Source organism: Heptranchias perlo, chromosome 8 (assembly GCF_035084215.1).
Source record: "Heptranchias perlo isolate sHepPer1 chromosome 8, sHepPer1.hap1, whole genome shotgun sequence".
Lineage (NCBI taxonomy): Eukaryota > Metazoa > Chordata > Chondrichthyes > Hexanchiformes > Hexanchidae > Heptranchias > Heptranchias perlo.
The window spans coordinates 10,831,592-10,851,800 of record NC_090332.1 but is presented as its reverse complement, the minus strand read 5'-3'; the positions used below and the strand labels follow the sequence as shown (position 1 = coordinate 10,851,800).

General features: G+C 41.1%; 1 protein-coding gene across 9 annotated transcripts in view; it reads right to left on the bottom strand.

Annotated features, from left to right (window-relative positions):
• akt3a (v-akt murine thymoma viral oncogene homolog 3a) overlaps positions 1-20,209 on the bottom strand; it is a 304,170-nt gene that overhangs the window by 192,584 nt on the left and 91,377 nt on the right. The window contains exon 1 of one of the 9 annotated variants that reach the window (XM_067988644.1): positions 10,731-10,826. The exons of 5 other annotated variants lie outside the window; for them this stretch is intronic. In XM_067988644.1, the coding sequence (XP_067844745.1) occupies positions 10,731-10,743 (13 nt within the window). In that variant the 5' untranslated portion in view covers positions 10,744-10,826. Of the gene's footprint in view, positions 1-7,880; positions 8,182-10,730; positions 10,827-20,209 lie in introns of those variants that run through there. 3 more of the 9 variants (XM_067988646.1, XM_067988639.1, XM_067988647.1) reach the window with 3 other exon arrangements.

The window sequence follows — 20,209 nt, the reverse complement described above, 5'->3', positions numbered from 1 at the left end:
GACGGTGTTTATTACTCAATTTTTATTTAATCTTCTGGATTTCCAATTAGCCATGTGTGGACAATGTATTGGACCACACTGTTCTACATGAATATAACTTTTGCCCATATAGACAAGGTTACATAACTCAAAGTGCACTGGAAATTAACATTCCTCAGCATAACACTACCGTGTATTGTATTGGAGCATTGAAACTTTAATTTATACCATTATCAACTTTTAATAATTTGGAAGTGACTAATGTAAAATACTACTCTATATGACAACTGTTCTTTTAACTTTTTGAATGCTCAATATAATAAAAGCCTAGTCTGCCATTTGTTAGTTGAGTTCATGGGCAACATAAATATCATACCACCAACATATGCTGGATATACCATTAAGTCATGTAAAACTAAAAACAGGTTAAAAAAAGACAATATACAAATTTACTTGCATGGAAAATATCACTGCTACTATTCTGAAAACTAAAAATGTTAGACCACTGATAAACCATGCATACAGTGTCAACATAGTCATGCAACAAAATATTGGATTTTAAAAAGTATATTTGAATACAAACGTATATTTGAGGGTACCGTAAATCTCTAGGTCTAACTCATCGGCAATGTAAACGAATCCATTTTTAAAATCTTCCAGCCAAGGCACGGCATGCAAACTTCATACCACAGAACAAACAACCCAGGTTTATGTTCATAATTCCCTAGAGAGTAATTTCTTGATCTTGGGCAGCTTTTGAGAAAACATACCAACTTTGCATCTGTCTTCACCAAGGAAGAAGATGCTACCAGAGTCCCAGTAAAGGAAGATATAGTTGAGATACTGGATGGGCTAAAAATTGATAGAGGTACTGGAAAGGCTGGCTGTACTTAAAGTAGATAAGTCACCCAGTCCAGATGGAATGCATCCTAGGAAGCTGAGGGAAGTAAGGGTGGAAATTTCGGAGGGTCTGGCCATAATCTTCCAAACATCCTTAGATACGGGAGTGGTGCCAGAGGACTGGAGAATTGAAATTGTTACACCTTGTTCAAAAAAGGGTGTAAAGGTTAAACCCAGCAACTATAGGCCAGTCAGTTTAACCTCTGTAGTGGGGAAACTTTTAGAAACGATATTCCGGGACAGAATTAACAGTCACTTGGACGAGTGTGGATTGATTAGGGAAAGCCAGCAGGGCTTTGTTAGAGGCAAATCGTGTTTAACTAACCCTATAAAGAGTTTTTTGATGAGTTAACAGAGAGGGAAGGTGAGGGCAATACAGTTGGTGTGGTGTATATGGACTTTCAAAAGGCGTTTGATAAAGTGCCTCATTGGTAGCCTTGTCATCAGGATTGTGGCCCGTGGAGTAAAGGGGGCAGTAGCAAAATGGATACAGAATTGGCTAAGTAACAGGAAACAGAGAGTAGTGGTGAACAGTTGTTTTTCGGACTGGAGGAAGGTGTACAGTGGTGTTCTCCAGGGGTCGGTGCTGGGACCACTGCTTTTCTCGATATATATTAATGACTTGGACTTGGGTGTACAGGGCACAATTTCCAAATTTGCAGATGACACAAAACTTGGAAGGGCAGTGAACAGCGAGGAGGATAATGGTAGACTTCAAGAAGATATAGACAGGCAGACACGTGGCAGATGAAATTTAACGCAAAAAAATGCGAGGTGATACATTTCGGTAGGAAGAACAAGGAGAGGCAATATAAACTAGAGGGCACAATTCTAAAAAGGGGTACAGGAACAGAGAGATCTGGGGGTATATGTGCACAAATCATTGAAGGTGGCAGGGCCGAATGAGAAAGCAGTTAAAAAAGCATACAGAATCCTGAGCTTTATAAATACAGGCATAGAGTACAAAAGTAAGGAAGTTATGTTGAACCTTTATAAAACACTAGTTCAGCCACAACTGTTGTATTGTGTCCAGTTCTGGGCATCGCACTTTATGAAAGATGCGAAGGCCTTAGAGAAAGTTCGGAAGAGATTTACTAGAATGATTCCAGGGATGAGGGACTTCAGTTACGTGCATAGACTGGAGAAGCTGGGGTTGATCTCCTTGGAACAGAGAAGGTTGCAAGGAGATTTGACAGGTATTCAAAATCATGAAAGGTCTAGACAGAGTAGCTAGAGAGAAACTATTCCCATTGGTGGAAGGGTCAGGAACCAGAGGGCATAGATTTACGGTGATTGGCAAAAGAACCAAAAAAGTGACATGGAGAATAATTTTTTACACAACGAGTGGTTAGGATCTGGAATGCACTGCCCGAGGGAGTGGTGGAGGCAGCTTCAAACATGGCCTTCAAAAGGGAACTGAATAAGTACTTGAAAAGGAAAAAATGTGCAGGGCTACAGGGATAGGGCAGGTGAGTGGGACTAGCTGGATTGCTCTTGCATAGAGCCAGCGCGGACCCGATGGGCTGAGCGGCCTCCTTCCGTGCTGTAACCTTTCTATGATTCTAGAGCCTTACTTCCCCATGGAAAGGAAGGAGGCAACAGAACGCACATAATAAATTCGAGGGCGACTAATCCTGGGCTACTCTTCAGTATGTCAGAGCAGGTGACGCATTTATTCTTGGGGAGGAAAACACATGGGAAAAAAGAACAACATTTAAAATTAAATCAGGAAAAGAAAATTGGAGAGGAACAAATCCTCATTAACAATGCTCATTAGTAAGCAGCACTATTAAAAGTGCTTTAAATTATAGAGCACTTTTATATTGATAGTGTGCCAACAGCAGCAGGCATGCAATACTCTCATTGTCAACCAGTGACTACAATATAAAGAAAGTGAACTTCATACCACCGACGTAACTTTTGGAAATTCTAAGAGCGGAGATTGAACAAAATCCAGACCTTTCTTTATGGACTCTCCAACAGGAACTGGTGGCACATTGCAAAGGGGAATAAAGCATTTGGAAAGCACAGGTCTTCCTGACAGCTACGGCCCCCAAGCTCCAAAACTAAGAGTACCTATGGTACTCAGTTGGAAACTTTTGTGCTCTGCCAGCAGATCATTCACTGCCCCTCAGCATTGTTTCTAGATTGTCAATGACCAAGGGCCTTGCCAGTCACGATTTACACTGACATCTTTGCTTTGACTGAAACTTGGCTCACAGCTGGTGACACCTTGCCCTCAATGAATCCCCCCCAGCTAACCTTTCTATTACCTGTCCTGCCCAAACTGATGTATTGGTGGTGTGGCTTTTCATCACCAAGGCACGTCTTGGTATCTCCCACTACTCTTCCTAAGGGCACCTCACCCCTCTCATTTAATATCCCCACTACCTACTGCCCCACCAAGCTACACCTCCAAGTTTCTCACCAATATAAACTCCTTCAACCTCTTCACTGAGTGGCAACACTCCCTTGGTGATTTCAATCGCCATCTCAGTTCCCCATGCCATCATTTCTCTGAATTCACTGCCTTCCTGTCCTCTCTAAACCCGTCTCTCCATATAAACTCTCCTTCATATATTCATGGCCACCACTTCGACCTGGTCATTTCCCATGGCCTCTCTACTCCAATAATCTCGATCACAGACAAGGCTATCTCCAACCACTTATTTGTGACTCTTACCACCCACAACCCCTCCCCCTTCCAACCCTACATCTTTCTGTGTCCATCCCTGCAAAAAAAACTCTCCCCTTAATCACTTACAACTGCAGTTTCTAAATCTCAACTGCCTAGCCTTTGACCAGCCATTCACCACGATATTTCTGCAGCCTTTCATCGGTTCAACCCAATAAAACTATTACTCTCTCCCATCCCAGTTCACTGCCCCCCCCCTCCCCACCAGGTATGGCCCCATCCTCACTCCCTCAAGTCCATGGGGCACAGATTTCAGCGTATCTGGCACACAACTGGTTTAGCTATCCATGACACATCAAGAACTATCGGGCCTCACTTGCCTCTGCCAACCACCCACTACTTCTGAAGAGCAAAGATAACCCTGACCTCTTTTGTTCACAACCATCCATCTCCTTAAATGCCCTTACACCCCCTCCTCCAAGTGCGAGCACCTCATGGACTTGCTTTCCCCCTGCCCTAGCCCCAATCCTGCACCGGTTTCTAGTTTGCCTAGTGGCAAGGCTGAGCAGATTTGTCTAGTGGCAAGGCTGCAGGGCCTTCACAACTGCAATCCGATACAGTTTCTCAAAGTTTAGAAAAAATCTTTGGATGTGGGTATTAAGAATCAACCACATAATGTGGGCCTGGAATCACATGTAGGCCAGACCAGGTACAGGCGACAGGTCCCTTCTCTGAAGGGCATTAGAACAAAGAGTGATTCTAGGAACACTATTGTAGTCGTCCCAGCTGAACTAGACGGAGATCGAACCAATGTGACGGGGAAGGGCGCGAAGGGGACAAGAGCGAGCATGCTTCATTTGAAGGCTATATTTGCAACACTGTGGTAGACTGACTAGTATAATGTTAGGATAAAATAGTCGCTATTTTGTGTCACAGTGTGATACCTTTAACATTGAAAAAGGACCATCAAATCACCACCTGCAAGAGTAACTGGTATTGTAGGTACATACAACAAACAAACAACAAAAACAACGTGCAATTATATGGCACCTTTAATGTAGCAAAACGTCCCACGGCGCTTCACGGAAGTGATCAAACAAAATTTGACACCGAGCCACATAAGGGGATATTAGGTCAGGTGACCAAAAGATTGGTCAAAGAGGTAGGTTAAAAGGAGCATCTTGGAAGGAGGAGAGAGGAGAGGTAGAGAGGTGGAGAGGTTTAGGGAGGAAATTAGAGAGCTTAGGGCCTAGGCAGCTGAAGACACGGCCGCCAATGGTGCAGTGATTAAAATTGGGGCTGCGCAAGAGGAGAGTTAGGATACGGGCAGCAGAGTTTTAGATGAGCTCAAGTGTATGGAGGGCGGAAGATGGGAAGCTGGCCAGGAGAGCATTGGAATAGCCTAGTCTGGACGCAACAAAGGCATGGATGAGGATTTCAGCAGATGAGCTGAGGCAGGGGCAGAGACACGCGATGTTACAGGAGGTAGAAGTAGGCGGTCTTGGCGATGGAGCGGGTATGTGGTCGGAAGCTCATCTCTGGGTCAAATCAGATGCCAACGTTGTGAACAGTCTGGTTTAGCCTCTGACAGTGGCCAGGGAGAAGGATAGAGAACAGAGTTTATGGCAATGTCATATAGTGAGTTTTCATCAAAACAAGAGTCTGTGTACCAAATTTAATATATTAGATAAATTTGCACAGTTCATGACTTCTCTGCACAGATAAGTATTTAAATCACACTAAATGGTTGCCATTAAAGTTTTATTAAAAGCACAATAAACGTTCTTGTTTGTGTAAAGCTGAAGTTCTGATGGCCTTTTAATACATTTTAACGTCATGCTACTTACATTTCCTTAAAAAATCTTTTCTGAAACATGCTTTTCCAAACATTATGGCTTTCTCTGTAAATATCAAAATTTAGGAGGTCACAATTCCATAAATAAATCTCGTCAGCTGTGCTACTGCATTTTCCCTTGTTCTTCTGACCTATTTACTGCTTGCACGTGTGTACAGAAACATGATCCCTTGCCAATGACATCAGCAGTTAGGTATACAGTAAGAGAATAGGATCTCGACAGAACCAGTTTATGTGGGTGAGCACTGCACTCTGTGAAGTCATCATATTAGGGAAAAGAATGAACAAGTACTTCACAGCCAATGAACTACTTTGAAGCACAGTCACTTATGTAGGTTAGCTTGGCTGCCAACTTGCGCACAGCAAGGTCACACAAAGCAATGAGATAAACGATCAGTTAATCTTTTTAGGTGGTGTAGGCTGAAGGAAGAAGGTTGAGCAAGACAGCAGAAGTCCATACTCTTCTTCAAATAGTGTCATGGGATCTTTAACAACAACTTGCATTTATAAAGCACCTTTAACATAGTAAAACGTCCCAAGGCGCTTCACAGGAGTGTTACCAAACAAAATTTGACACCGAACCACATAAGGAAATATTAGGACATGTTGGTCAAAGGGATAGGTTTTGAGGAGGACAGAGGGGTAGAGAAGCAGAGAAGTTTAGGGAGGAAATTCCAGAGCTTAGGGCCTAGGCAGCTGAAGGCACGGCCACTATTGGTGGAACGTTGAAAATCAGGGATGCGCAAGAAGTCAGAATTGGAGTACAGAGATCTGAGAGGGTTGTAGGGCTGGAGGAGGTTACAGAGATAGGGAGGAGCAAAGCCACGGAGGGATTTGAAAACAAGGATAAGAATTTTAAATTCAAGGCTGCAAATGTAGGTCAGTGAGCACAGGGGTGATGGGTGAACTGGACTTGGTGCGAGTTAGGATACAGGCAACAGAGTTTTGGATCTCAAGTTTACGGAGTTGCAAGGTGGGAGGCCAGCCAGCCAAGGGAGCATTGGAATAGTTGTCTAGAGTCTAGGTCCACCTGTAGAGGCAGATGCGACTTTAGTTTAACATCTTACTCAAAACATGGCACCTCTGACAATGCAACACAGTAATGCATTGAAGCGTTGGCCTAGATTAAGTGTTCAAATCCTGGAATTGGACTTAAACCCCAAACCTTCTATCTTAAAAGGCAAGAATGCTACCACTCAGCCAAAACAATACTTACAAAAGTAAAAGGTGTTAAAGAATATGAAAAAAATGACAGAATTAGGATTGTAAACATCTGCCCTGGCTAACAAAATAGTGGAGCATGCTTGACTGGCTGAATAGCCAATGCCCATTTCTATATGCTCCACCATCCATTTAGATATCTGTTGCTTGGTTACTGATTGTCTTGAGCCAGAAAATCTTAGGAAGCATTTAACTGTTGAAATTTTCAACTTGCTTCATACAAGACCCTATGGTAAGTTGGGGCACATCAAGTATCCAAATATTAAAAATGGTGCTCCACTCTAATTGGTGCAATATTGGATGAAAATATATGACAATTTCTAGACCCAAATGAAACAGAAACACAACTTGGTAGATTTCTGGGTGAGTCTTTAAGGTTGTCTAATCAGAATGCACAATCAAATGCAGCTTATAAACAAGAGGTCCGCAGTTTGCCAATTCTTTGTGGTAAAACAATTAATAGTTTAACATGCAAAAAACTTGAAATCTCATATTTGCAAAGGCTCAAACTGCAGATCCATTAACTTCCGAAGAACTAAATTAAGGGTCCAACTGGGAATAAATGAAGGCCAATCAGGGCAAAATTGCTAAATAGCTTGCATAAAACTAATCGGTGATCCCTTAATGAGCCAAACACAATTGGGTCATGAAAAGACTGAAACAGCTGCAATAGAACTTAAACAGACTCCAAACCAAGATTGTAGGTACTCCTGATTGTGAAGGGTATCACGCAATAGGGCTAGCCGGGTTTAAAGAACATCACTGTACAAACTCTTTCCACGAGTTTATAGCCATAACGTACACCCTATGCAAACTGACCATGTATCTAGCATCAAAGGTAGGAGATTGTTCTAGCAGTCATTACCTTTCAATAGCCAGGCAGTCAACCACATCTCTAGGTAAGATAAGAGAAAACTGAGGAAATAGACAGACGCTTTCTTATCCAAAAAAAGAGACCACGCAGCTCCCAGGCTGACGTGACCTCGGCTCTGGCACAGAAATACAGGAGCGCATGGTTATCTGAGGAGGTGAACAGGTTCAGGTCTGGGTATCACCAAATCTTGAAAATTTACAGTTCCTTGGAAACTTCCTCTCTCAAAAATTAACAGTGAGATGATTGAGAGCACTCATCACTATATTGTCTACCCAAAAGTATTACCTCATGATGCAGTCACCAATGAACAAATCCTTCTGTTTTCTTGACACTGCAGACGAATATAGTATTGCCCATCCATACACATACAAATTTGCATCGCTATGGATGTGGGAACGTTCCACAACGAATCTTACCATCCTCAATTCCTGGTGGTTGAAATGCCATCATCCATCTGCCCCGAGCTCCTAGAGATGGGCATCCATCCTTGCCAGATGCAGAGATATAGCCACTACCACCATAATCCCCTGTAGAAAGTTCCACTGTAGTGACAACCATGTGAGCTCCAGAGCTGATGTTTGGTCATTCCTTACCAACTAAGAGGAGCTCCGAGAGGACACCACTGGCTGAGCAGGTTGAGCTGAACCAACATCATGCAGTCGTGTGTTTGGAACCACAAAGATGACTGCTGCCATCAGGCAGAGTAGCTGTAGATAATTTTTGCTGGGATCCATAGCCCCTCCTACAGAAACCATGGAATATTGTAAATCAGTCCACAGGTAGAAATATTTTCTACTACTTAGTTCCAAATAGCTTCCCAAGAATGTTTTGTTTGATAAGAACATAAGAAATAGGAGCAGGAGTAGGCCACATGGCTCCTTGAGCCTGCTCCGCCATTCATTCAATCAGATCATGGCTGATCTTAGACCTCAACTCCACTTTCCTGCCCCATCCCCATATCCCTTGATTCCCCTAGAGTCCAGAAATCTGTATTTCTGCCTTCAATATATTCAACAACTCAGCATCCGCAACCCTCTGGGGTAGCGAATTCCAAAAGATTCACAACCCACTGAGTGAAGAAATTCCTCCTCATTTCAGTCTTGAATGGCCGACCCTTTATCCTGTGACTATGCCCCCTAGTTCTAGACTCTCCAGCCATGGGAAACAACCTCTCAGCATCTACCTTGTCCACCCCCCTCAGAATAGTTTTATTTCAATTAGATCACCTCTCATTCTTCTAAAATCCAGAGAGTAGACGCCCATTCTACTCAACCTCGCTTCATAGGACAACCCTCGAATATCCCAAGAATGAGTCTAGAGAACCTTCGTTACACCGCCTCTAAGGCGAGTATATCCTTCCTTAGATAAGGAGACCAAATCTGTACATAGTACTCCAGGTGAGGTCTCACCAAATCCCTGTACAATTGTGGTAAGACTTCCTTACTTTTCTACTCCAACCCCCTTGCAATAAATGCCAACATTCCATTTGCTTTCCTAACTGCTTCCTGTACCTGCATACTAACTTTTTGTGTTTCTTGTACAAGGACACTCAAGTCTCTCTGAACACCAACATTTAATAGTTTCTCACCATTAAAAAAATATTCTGTTTTTCTAGTCTTCCTACCAAAGTGAATAACCTCACATTTCTCCACCTGCCACCTTTTTGCCCACTCACTTAACCTATCTATATCCTTTGGCAGACTCTCTGTCCTCCTCACAGCTTACTTTCCCACCTACCTTTGTATCGTCAGCAAACTTGGATATATTACACTAGGTCCCTTCATCTAAATCATTAATGTAGATTGTAAATAGCTGAGGCCCAAGTACCGATCTTTGTGGCATCCCACTAGTTACAGCCTGCCAGCCTGAAAATGACCCGTTTATCCCTACTCTCTTTTCTGTCCATTAACTAATCGTCTATCCATGCTAGTATGTTACCCCCAACCCCATGAGCCCTTATCTTGTGTAACAATTTTTTTTATGTGTCACCTTATCGAATGCCTTTTGAAAATCCAAATATACGACATCCACTGATTCCCCTTTATCTACCCTGGTAGTTACATCCTCAAAAAAAACTAATAAATTTGTCAAACACAAATTCCCTTTCATAAAACCATGTTGACTCTGCCTAATCATATGATGAGTTTCTAAGTGCCCTGTTACCACGTCCTTAATAATGGATTCCAGCATTTTCCCAACGACTAATGTCAGGCTAACTGGCCTGTAGTTCAGTTTTCTCTGCCTCCTTTCTTGAATAGCGGGGTCACATTTGCTACCTTCCAATCTGCTGGGACTGGTCCAGAATCTAGAGAATTTTGGAAGATCATAACCATGATCTTTTTTGCAACTGGATTATAAAGCCCAGATCCTGGATTAGATTGTGTATGTGCTGCATGGAGATCCCTGTGGACTAACAGACTCTGCACCCTGGACATGAGATGCAGTTATCATGAATAGGCACTTTTTAACAATTCTGGGTACCAGTGAAAGGCCTTGAAATTGAACCAGAGACACACTCCACAACATTTCTACATAGCAATATGAAAAGTAGGCATCTTTTAGGTCTATGGCTGTAGAATATACCACCTGAATAATCTGAGGCAGTGTGGCCATTATAAACTTTTCCAGTTTGATGAACCAGTTTAATATCCTGAGGTCCAGTATGGGATGGAGACCTCTTTTTTGGAATTATATAATATCTGGAGTAGTGCCTGTTCTCTGCTGCTTACTGTGAACCTTTGTTTCATTACACCCAAAGATATCAATGTCACTCTCAATGGACAATACAATTATGAGGAAGCCTCCAAGTAATCTGCAAAAGTAGTCCATTGGTTCTAAAACACCTTGGAATGTCCTGAGGATATAAAGAGCACTATATAAACATAACTTCTTTTGTCCTTAAATCCTGCAAACTCCTGTACCTGTCCACTATAAAAAGCCTTTCCATCAAAGTGTAGTTGCAATTGCAACTCTGATGAGTAATACCACATCATTCTATCCTTTTAAATTCTTGACTTTCAACTACTTATCTAATTTCCTTGTACCCCAGACACACTGATAGGAATATGGTTGTATGTGGAAATATCAAGGATGAGGCAAATTAATTTATCTTTCTCCTTAATGCATAGACTTCCAGAATATTTGAGAGAAAAGGGAATCCAGTCAAAAGTGGTTTCTTCCATCTTGCTGATCTTAAAAAGGTGTTCTTCAAAGTGAGCAAAAGCTAGTCTGTGTAACAGCTACTACCTGATGGAATGGTCCCTCACCTTTTTCAAGCATCAACAGCTTGTAACAATGGATGCTCCACTAGCTATTGCTGGACACAGGCGTCTACAGTCTTGTCTCCAGAGACCTGGCTGTTCTTCCTTATATTCCAGTCCTATAAAAACAGAGCAATGTTTATGTATCCGCCAAGCTTCTCTTTGAACTTGAGAAGTACTTCACAATAGCATTACAAAACATCAACGGGAATTCATACTATCACCGTCCATGGATAGAGACTATTCATGTTGTCACAAGACTATTATGAAATAATAGTAAGTGAGGGAAAGGGAAAATTCATTATTAGAGCACCCTACTCATTTGTCCATTTGTAGTACACTTGATTGAGGAGGGAAAGAAGGAAATCCTAATCAATTCAGCCACAAGGAGTAGATGCTCCACATCACAAAATCATACATGAAAAGGATATTAGAATGTTGGGAGGGCAGCATGTCCATTGTGACTTTCTCCAAATCATCCAGCAGTGAAAATTTGGAGTAAGCGACAATGGGCAAAGTGCTATCTTCTACTCCAACACCAGAACAGTACCTTTTTCCTTAGCCTTATACAGCTTCAGGGTAGTTTGTTTAAGAGATCTGTATGTTTTAATCACAGCTTCCAGACAGTTTGCTATCACTGAAGGACACTGCCTCAAATTGCCAAGATGACTAATGTAGTGGTTACCCTTAGTACAGTTTTCTTTCAGTTCTCTTCAACTTGTCTCTTCTCCTCCCCTGTAAGCGCAGACAAATGGCTGTTCTTCCACGTAGGATCCGGGTGAAAAAATTGGAAGGGGGAGGATTTGAACCCTGAAGTACCAATCGCCAGGGAACAGGCCAACATAAAGTACAATACATGAAGACCCACGTGCTAGCTCATTAAAAAAACACCAGACCCGGTAGTTATGTTTATGTAGGTGACCAAAATAGCCGCCCTGAATTTCTATAATTAGTGCCAAGATGTTGGGGACAGGGAGGTCACAGATCTGATGTCATGATGATAGTAATCACTGATGAAATCCCAACGAGACAAAAAAGAATTAAAAACCTTAAAGTCATGGCTGAGCCTCTCTGGCTCAACTCTTTGTGGCTGACTTCGGAATATCATTGTGTAGGGATGGAAGCAAATTGCCCAACAGCTCTCCCTCTTGGCTACTGATGGCACGTGCCATGTAGACTGTGAACTGGAAAAGAGAGGTAGATAGTGTTGCCCTCAGATAAAATAAACTGTTCCATTACAGATATCCTTCTATACTATGAAAACCAGCTTTACTTGTATCCAAAATTCTTCAAACTTTTTTTAAAAAAAGTCATTACATTAGTACTTCATTAAAATAAATTGCCAATCACTGATCACTTGATAATCATGCTGAAAGATAAAGCTTCAATATGGGATGCAAAAGAATTCACTAAATTTTTTCAATAACCTGCTTGATGGCATGAGTAAAATAATTGGGCTGTATTCAGTGCCCCAAATGGAAGGGACATATGGTACGCAGTGATTCAGTTCCTGAACCCTGTGGTTATTGTTAGTTTGAGCATGACTCCGAGCTAAATGAGACTCTGGGATCCTAACATGGTGTTAAAAACCCTGCAGCTGGGAGTCTTATAGTTACTGTTGGTTTCTAACAGACCTCCAGGTCAATCTGACTGAGATAACACAGCATTATTTTTTTTGTCATCATTAACATATAAGCAAACTGCCACAAAGCTCGATTCTGTGGAGAAAAACACAGACTTGATGTGAATTCTGTTTTTCTAACTCTACTTGGACACACACACGCGCGCACACACACAGTCGAGGAAATCTGGAATTCACCCCCAAAAATCTAGGTCAATTAAAAATTTCAAAACTGAGATTGAAAGATTTTTGTTAAGCGGGGGTATTAAGTGATATGGAACCAAGGCAGATAAATGGAGTTAAGATGCAGATCAGCCATGATCTAATTGAATGGTGGAACGAGCTCGAGGGGCTGATTGGCCTACTCCTGTTCTTCTGCAATATGGGTCTGCTAAGCCCCAGTGACCTCCCTGTCACTCCAAGCAGAGGCACAGATGAATTAGGTCAGTGTTATCCCATAGAAGTCACTGACTAGCCACTAACAGTTATGGCAACACCATTTTAGCACATGCATTAATTTTAGTACGAAACACCTTACACACAATGGGGCAGAGTTGGCACTTTAGGCATTATCGGCAATTGGGCACAAATTGCGCCGGCTAGGTTATAGTTCGAGTTTCCACTGAAATGCATTAACATAATCGCAAACGTAGAATCTTCCATGAATCAGCGCAATCTGACAGCTTAAACAGGGCGTAATAGTTTTTTTCTTTGCAATAAAAAATATTTAAGATGTATTTGAGAGTGGTAACCTAGTGCAGTTTTATTAACGGAGCTGAAAATGGGATCATCACAAACAATAAGCATTTTTAATAAGAGTGTCTACTCCTCCACCTGCGAGTAACTTGATTTAAAATCACTGAAAATTACTTTAAAAAGTTATACTGAGCTATTTACTACTTTCATTGGTGTACACTAGTCAGTTTTAGTAAATTAAATTATTTTTTAAATATGTAAAAACATTTAAAACGTGCCTACTTGTGCCTGTGCACCTAAGAAAACTAGCTTAATTTGAAGATCCTCCTTGAACAGCTGCTATAGGTGGAGACTCGCCAACCTTGTTATTTCGGTCAAGGGGCGTGGCCAGTTTTATGGGAGGGGCCAGCTTCAGCACAATGATTTTTGACCCGGCGCAAAAGATTGCGGAATCTCAAATTACGCTGGATGTAATTTACGCCCAGCGTACATTGAAATTCCTCGATCTTTCACGTTGATTCTTCCAGATTGCGCTGATAAAACCAGCACAATCTAGCGGAAACTCTATCCCAATACAGATAAATGTAGTTCAGGTGTATATTTACTTAACATCTAGCACCAGTCTCTCTTTCGCCAAAGTTTGAAATTATGTTACGAGTTCATCAGACACAGCGCATCTTAGTGCAGCTTCTAGGTTTTTGATGGCAGTTGCGAGTGGTACTTTGATTTCATCAGAGTGATATGCGAGTCAACATTTTCAGCAGAGAAGTGCAAGACCCACCCTTGCTCTGCATAGGGTGGTTGGATGCAGATTGCTCTTTGCAATGACATGCCCTATTGGAGCTGCTCGATATTGGTTGGACTTGCTTTCTTCTGCTGGCCTGCAACAGTTATATTGGTCGAGCTGACCACGATAGCAGCTCCCCTGTTCAAACAATGTTGCTGGTATTTCCATTGTGCTGAGGTATTTACCCGTATTACACACCATTTTAGCAGATAACCAATAAGCAGTAACCAAGGAAGTATAGCAAACACAATGATCGAAAAGCGCTAGCAAACTCTGCTTTTCATTTCACCATTTTAAATCAACAAATACACAAAACGGTTAAAGTACACATGCCCAACAACAGTGTCTACTACTCATTTTTTATTTAATCAGAAATGCAATTCTCCACATCTGGATTCCCAATTAGCCACATCTGACTAGTAGCTAACATACTGGACAACGCTAAATTAGGTGTTAATAAGTCTAGCGGAAACACTATCCCAATACAGGTAAACGTAGTTCACATGTATATTTACTTAACATCTAGCACCATTCAGTCTCTCTTTCACCAAAGTCATTGGAATAGTATTTTTTTTTGAAAATACCTACCTGTCTTCTGTATATACTCATGAGCAAATTCTACTTAAAAAATGTTTTCAGGAGGAAAAGTTTGAAGATTGAGAGAGATAGATAAGCCAGTAGTGATCAGTTTTCTTTTGCCCTCCTGTGGATTAAGCTACTCTGCAGTATAAACAAAGCAGTAGGAAGGAATCCTGAATCTTTTAGAATGTGGATCTGTAGTATAAACAAATAGCAGACTCAAAAATTTCAAAGTTTGCTGATGACACAAAACTCGGAAATGTAGTAAACAATGTGGAGGGCAGTAACAGGCTTCAGGACAGAAGACAGACTGGTGAAATGGGCAGACACATGGCAGATGAAATTTAACGCAGAGCAGTGTGAAGTGATACATTTTAGTAGGAAGAGTGAGAAGAGGCAATATATACTAAATGGTACAATTTTAAAGGGGGTGCAGGAACAGAGACTTCTGGGGGTGCACATACACAAATCTTTGAAGATGGCAGGGCAAGTTAAGAAGGTGAAGTTAAAAAAAGCATGTGGGATCCTGGGCTTTATTAATAGACATGATGTGGAGATGCCGGTGATGGACTGGGGTTGACAATTGTAAACAATTTTACAACACCAAGTTATAGTCCAGCAATTTTATTTTAAATTCACAAGCTTTCGGAGATTTTCTCCTTCCTCAGGCAAATGTTTCAAGATCTCCTTGAAGCCTACGCATTTATACATATTGAACAATAATACATGGTGTTTACAGACTGCCCCTGCAACTGCCCGTTGCCAAGGCAATCACCGTGTTCAGACAGAGAGGTGTTACCTGCAGAACCTCCGAATACACATTCAACAAAAAAACAAACAGGGAAAAAAAAGAGAAAAAAAAACACAGAGAGAGGCAGAAACATCCGGAAGGCAGAGAGAGCCAGCAAATGACCCATTATATTAAAAACAGATAACATTTGTTTGCTGGTGGGGTAACGTGTAGCGTGACATGAACCCAAGATCCCGGTTGAGGCCGTCCTCATGGGTGCGGAACTTGGCTATCAATTTCTGCTCGACAATTTTGCGTTGTCGTGTGTCTCGTACTCCAAGGCGGCCTTCGAGACACACGACAACGCAAAATTGTCGAGCAGAAATTGATAGCCAAGTTCCGCACCCATGAGGACGGCCTCAACCGGGATCTTGGGTTCATGTCACGCTACACGTTACCCCACCAGCGAACAAATGTTATCTGTTTTTAATATAATGGGTCATTTGCTGGCTCTCTCTGCCTTCCGGATGTTTCTGCCTCTCTCTGTGTTTTTTTTTCTCTGTTTTTTTTCCCTGTTTGTTTTTTTGTTGAATGTGTATTCGGAGGTTCTGCAGGTAACACCTCTCTGTCTGAACACGGTGATTGCCTTGGCAACGGGCAGTTGCAGGGGCAGTCTGTAAACACCATGTATTATTGTTCAATATGTATAAATGCGTAGGCTTCAAGGAGATCTTGAAACATTTGCCTGAGGAAGGAGAAAATCTCCGAAAGCTTGTGAATTTAAAATAAAATTGCTGGACTATAACTTGGTGTTGTAAAATTGTTTACATTTATTAATAGAGGCATAGAGTACAAAAGCAAGAAAGTTATGCTAAACCTTTATAAAACGCAGGTTAGGCCGCAGCTGAAGTATTGTGTTCAATTCTCGGCACCACACTTTAAGAAGCCTTAGAGAGAGTGCAGAAGAGATTTACTAAAATGGTACCAGGGATTAGAGACTTCAGTTATGTGGAACAATTGGAGAAGCTGAAGTTGTTCTTCTTAGAACAGTGAAGGTTATGGGGAGATTTGATAGAGGTGTTCAAAATCATGAACGGTTTTTATAGAGCAAGTAGGGAGAAACCGTTTTCAGTGGCAGGTGGGTCGGTAACCAGAGGACACAGATTTAAGATGATCAGCAAAAAAGAGCCAGTGGTGACATGAGGAAACATTTTTTTTAAATTGCAGCGAGTTGTAATGATCTGGAATACACTGCCTGAAAGGGTGGTGGAAGCAGATTCAACAGTAACTTTCAAAAGGGAATTCGATAAATACTTGAAGGGAAAAAATTAACAGGGCTTTGGGGAAACAGCATGGGAAAGGGACTATTTGGCTAGCTCTTTCAAAGAGCCAGCACAGTCCTGTGCTGTACCTACTATGATATGTCTGATATGATAAATCTCATTATCTGCACTCCCTCTTGCAAGATGCAACACTTCAATTTTGACCAAGTGACTTTACCCAGTCAATACAAATTATAGGTAGTTTTCTCCCGTTCATCTGGAGTCTATTTGAAACTACCCAAGCTTTATTCCACTTAAGACTATGAGGTGACTACTGTTCCACTCTGAATGCAAGAGGGAAAGTAGTGAGTGGACGTTGTTCTCCCAAAACAGCATCTATTCATGAGTGAAGATAAAATCACTGTACATCACTGCATGACGCATTCCCAATTGGCATCAAGTTTTAGGTTGGCAACTGTAGCACTTATCAAACTTCAGCTTTTTCGGATGAGTTTTGTTATTATTCTTAAATAAGCTACCAGGTACCATATAACATAGGAAACCCAAGTAATGCCCTGGTTATGCGATACAATTGCTGCCAGTCAATACTACTGCCGATTTTACAGAAACAAAAGAGTTTGGATTTGTTAGCAAGTCCATTTGGTCTCAATATTACCCTGTAATTTGGCACGTGCAAGTCAATTTTTCAAGATCAAGTTTTAAAAGAATTGGGCAATCCTGGTGAGCAGAGTCTTGTGTATGTTTATCAATGCTTCCGAGCTCTGCTTTCCTTGACTCACAATAAATGCAAATAGGCAATAGAATTACAGCTGCCTGCTTGCACCACACTTAATGTTCCCAATATCCAACCTCTTGGTGTTGCATAACTAGGGCTTCAGTTTGAAACTTGCAGCTAACCTTCAGCACAACAAAAGTTTTTTTTGTATGCAATAAATATTTCTCAAGAGCAGGGGAACTCTATATGCACTCATTCAAAAAAACTGCAGATCAACCTGGCGCACACATACTAATCGGGTATCTTTGCTGCAATTACGTTTTCATGGTCGGGGGTGCCTCTACAAAAAAGTGCAAAACTATTATGCAAATAAGTTCTACAGCACCTACAAAGAGACAATGAGAGAAAATGAAAACAATGCGGGGGGGGGGGGGGTGCATAAGATGGAAGCATACATTAATCTTAAAAATTATCTGAATGTATTTTGAAGAAACAAGAAGTTGTTAAACATATTAAAACCACAAATTGCAATTTTGACATCAAACAATTTTGGCAAATTTGTGTCGTCGTTGTACCTGCTACACAGACCACCTCGAAACAATATCTGATGTTCAATGCAAGAGAATTACAGCATTGAAATACAGTAAAACTTTGTTTGATGAAAGAGACAATATATTGCCAGAAGCCACAGCATCATAGAGCATTTTGAACTCTTGTCAGTATGCTGTTTGACATCTGCACATGTTTATGCGTCTCTCCAATAAGCTCTTGAACACCCTGCTGGAGCTGTCATTTTTTTATTCTTCCTATCTGGCAGATGGCAAGTCAACAATCGACATCAACAGCAGCAATGCCTCACCGCAGAATTGCCTGCTCCTTGCGTCACAGACACAATAATAAACTCTTTGTTGTTCCCCCACAATACAGCTGCTTAAACCACTTTGGTATGAAGCCGGTCTGTTGAAAACACAAACTCCCTTCTGTCAGGGGTTTGTTTAAAAAAAAAACGGCAAAATGTTAAATAACCAAAGCCACAACACAGCTGCAAACAACCAGATACTTCAAAAGCTCCTCCCTAACAAAGACCCTGAAAAGGGGCTTGTCTGTGGCTTATGGAGCAATTAAAAAGTATGACAGCTTGTTTTGCGCATACAACAACTGGACAGACAAATTAACTGCAGATCATAAAATCTACACCAGCTATTTCCAGATTTGCTAGCTTTTTAAAAATGTGTTATGTACAACTTTTAGTGTGTGTACAATTTCTAATCATTACTCTTTATATCAAACTATAGCAACTATTACAAATAAGGTATTTATATCAACTGCTAGACACTTCCTCAATCATTACTGCACTGAAAGCTGCGACTTAATCTGTGACCTGTTTATCCACTTTCCCAGCTAGAGAAGGATTACATGGAGGTCAGCAGCTGTGAAAAGGAAGGGAGAATCAGTTAAACAAGCTGGACAGGGCCATAGCAAGACTTGTCTCTGTTAAGCACATTTAAATTCTCTTTCTGATTCCCTCAATCTCTCTAATACCACTGGACTACAGTTATTTTCTTTACTATTTTATGCATGTAACTTCCATTATGCTCCCCGCTCATCTGCCAAAAACAAAATTACTTAAAAAGAGAAGCTGACCTCCTGGGGTGTTGCTCTTGATCAAAAATAAAGAATAGTGCCTTCAACAATCCCTTGATTTGTCAAGAAAAGGGTCCCAGCCCAGCTAAGTTCAATGTGTAAATTAAGGTGCCCTGAATCAGCCTATGTCAGTTTAACTCAGTGATAGCACTTTCATTTCTTACCCAGGGGTCCAAGTCCCACTCTAGGAACTGAACATTTAATCTAGGTTAATACTTCTGTATAGTATTGAGGGAGTACTACATTGTTGGAGGTGTTATCTCTCAGATAGGATGCTAAACCATGGGATCCTCTTTCAGAATGGATCCCATAGCACTACAATTAGGACAATGTTGTCCAATATGTTAACCACGTGACAATTTAGAATCAAGATGTGGCTTTTTGCATTCCTGTTTAGTAAATTAGAAAATGAGTAGAGGCTCATGACCCATGGTTATGTGATCTCAATACTTATTCACACGACGTATGCATGTCTACTTAACCTTTTTGTGTGTTTGTAAAATGGTAAAGATGAAAAGCAGAACGTGAGTGTTTTTTTTGATCGGTGTGAGTGCTTTACTTCATTGGTTACTGACTGGTGGTAAATGTTTGTTAAGTAAATATACACATTAAGTGCATTTACTTGTATTGCGTGGGTGTGTGCAAGGCGTTTTCTACTAAAATTAGTGCACGTGGCTAAAACATTATCACTGTAGATACACCTATGACTAGTCAGCAATTTCTATTGGACAACACTGGAATAGAGTAGGGAGTTGCTCTGGCCAACAAGGGGCCCTTTTTATAAATTAAGGACAGCAAAAGAAAATATGAAATGCAGGAGGAACTTTTTTTTTAAAACTAAAAGAAGATGGTAAGTATGGGGAACGGGGTGGAAAAACAAACCTTAATGGGTTTCAAGGAGAAACTAGACAACTGCTTGTCAACAGATGGGATTCGAAGTTATTACATATGCATAGGAATAGGTGGGCTAGATGGACTAACTGTCTTCTCCTACCTGAAACAGTTGCTATGTTTCTATGTTATATTTCTCCTTCAACCAACATCAAAAAAAGTTAACTGGATATTTAGCTCATTTGCTGTTTGTGGGATCTTGCTGGGCACAAATTGGCTGCCATGTCCACTCATGTAACAGTGACAACATTTCAAAAAGTAATTCATTGGTTTTGGGAGGTCCAGAGGACATAAGACACAAGTTTATTCTTTCTACTGAAAACTGCGTTGCTGCTCATGTCCCATTCTCTAATTCTCAGTATCCCCATCTATGTCTTTATTTCTATTGCTCACTGTGTGACTGTCATCACACACCATCTTTGCTTCATAATTAATTGTCTTCAACTCTCTTTCTCCCTGTATGTCTGCCTTTCCCTCTTTTTTTCTGTATGTTCTGCCTACATGTCACTGTACTTCAATGTAATTCACTGCATGTGATG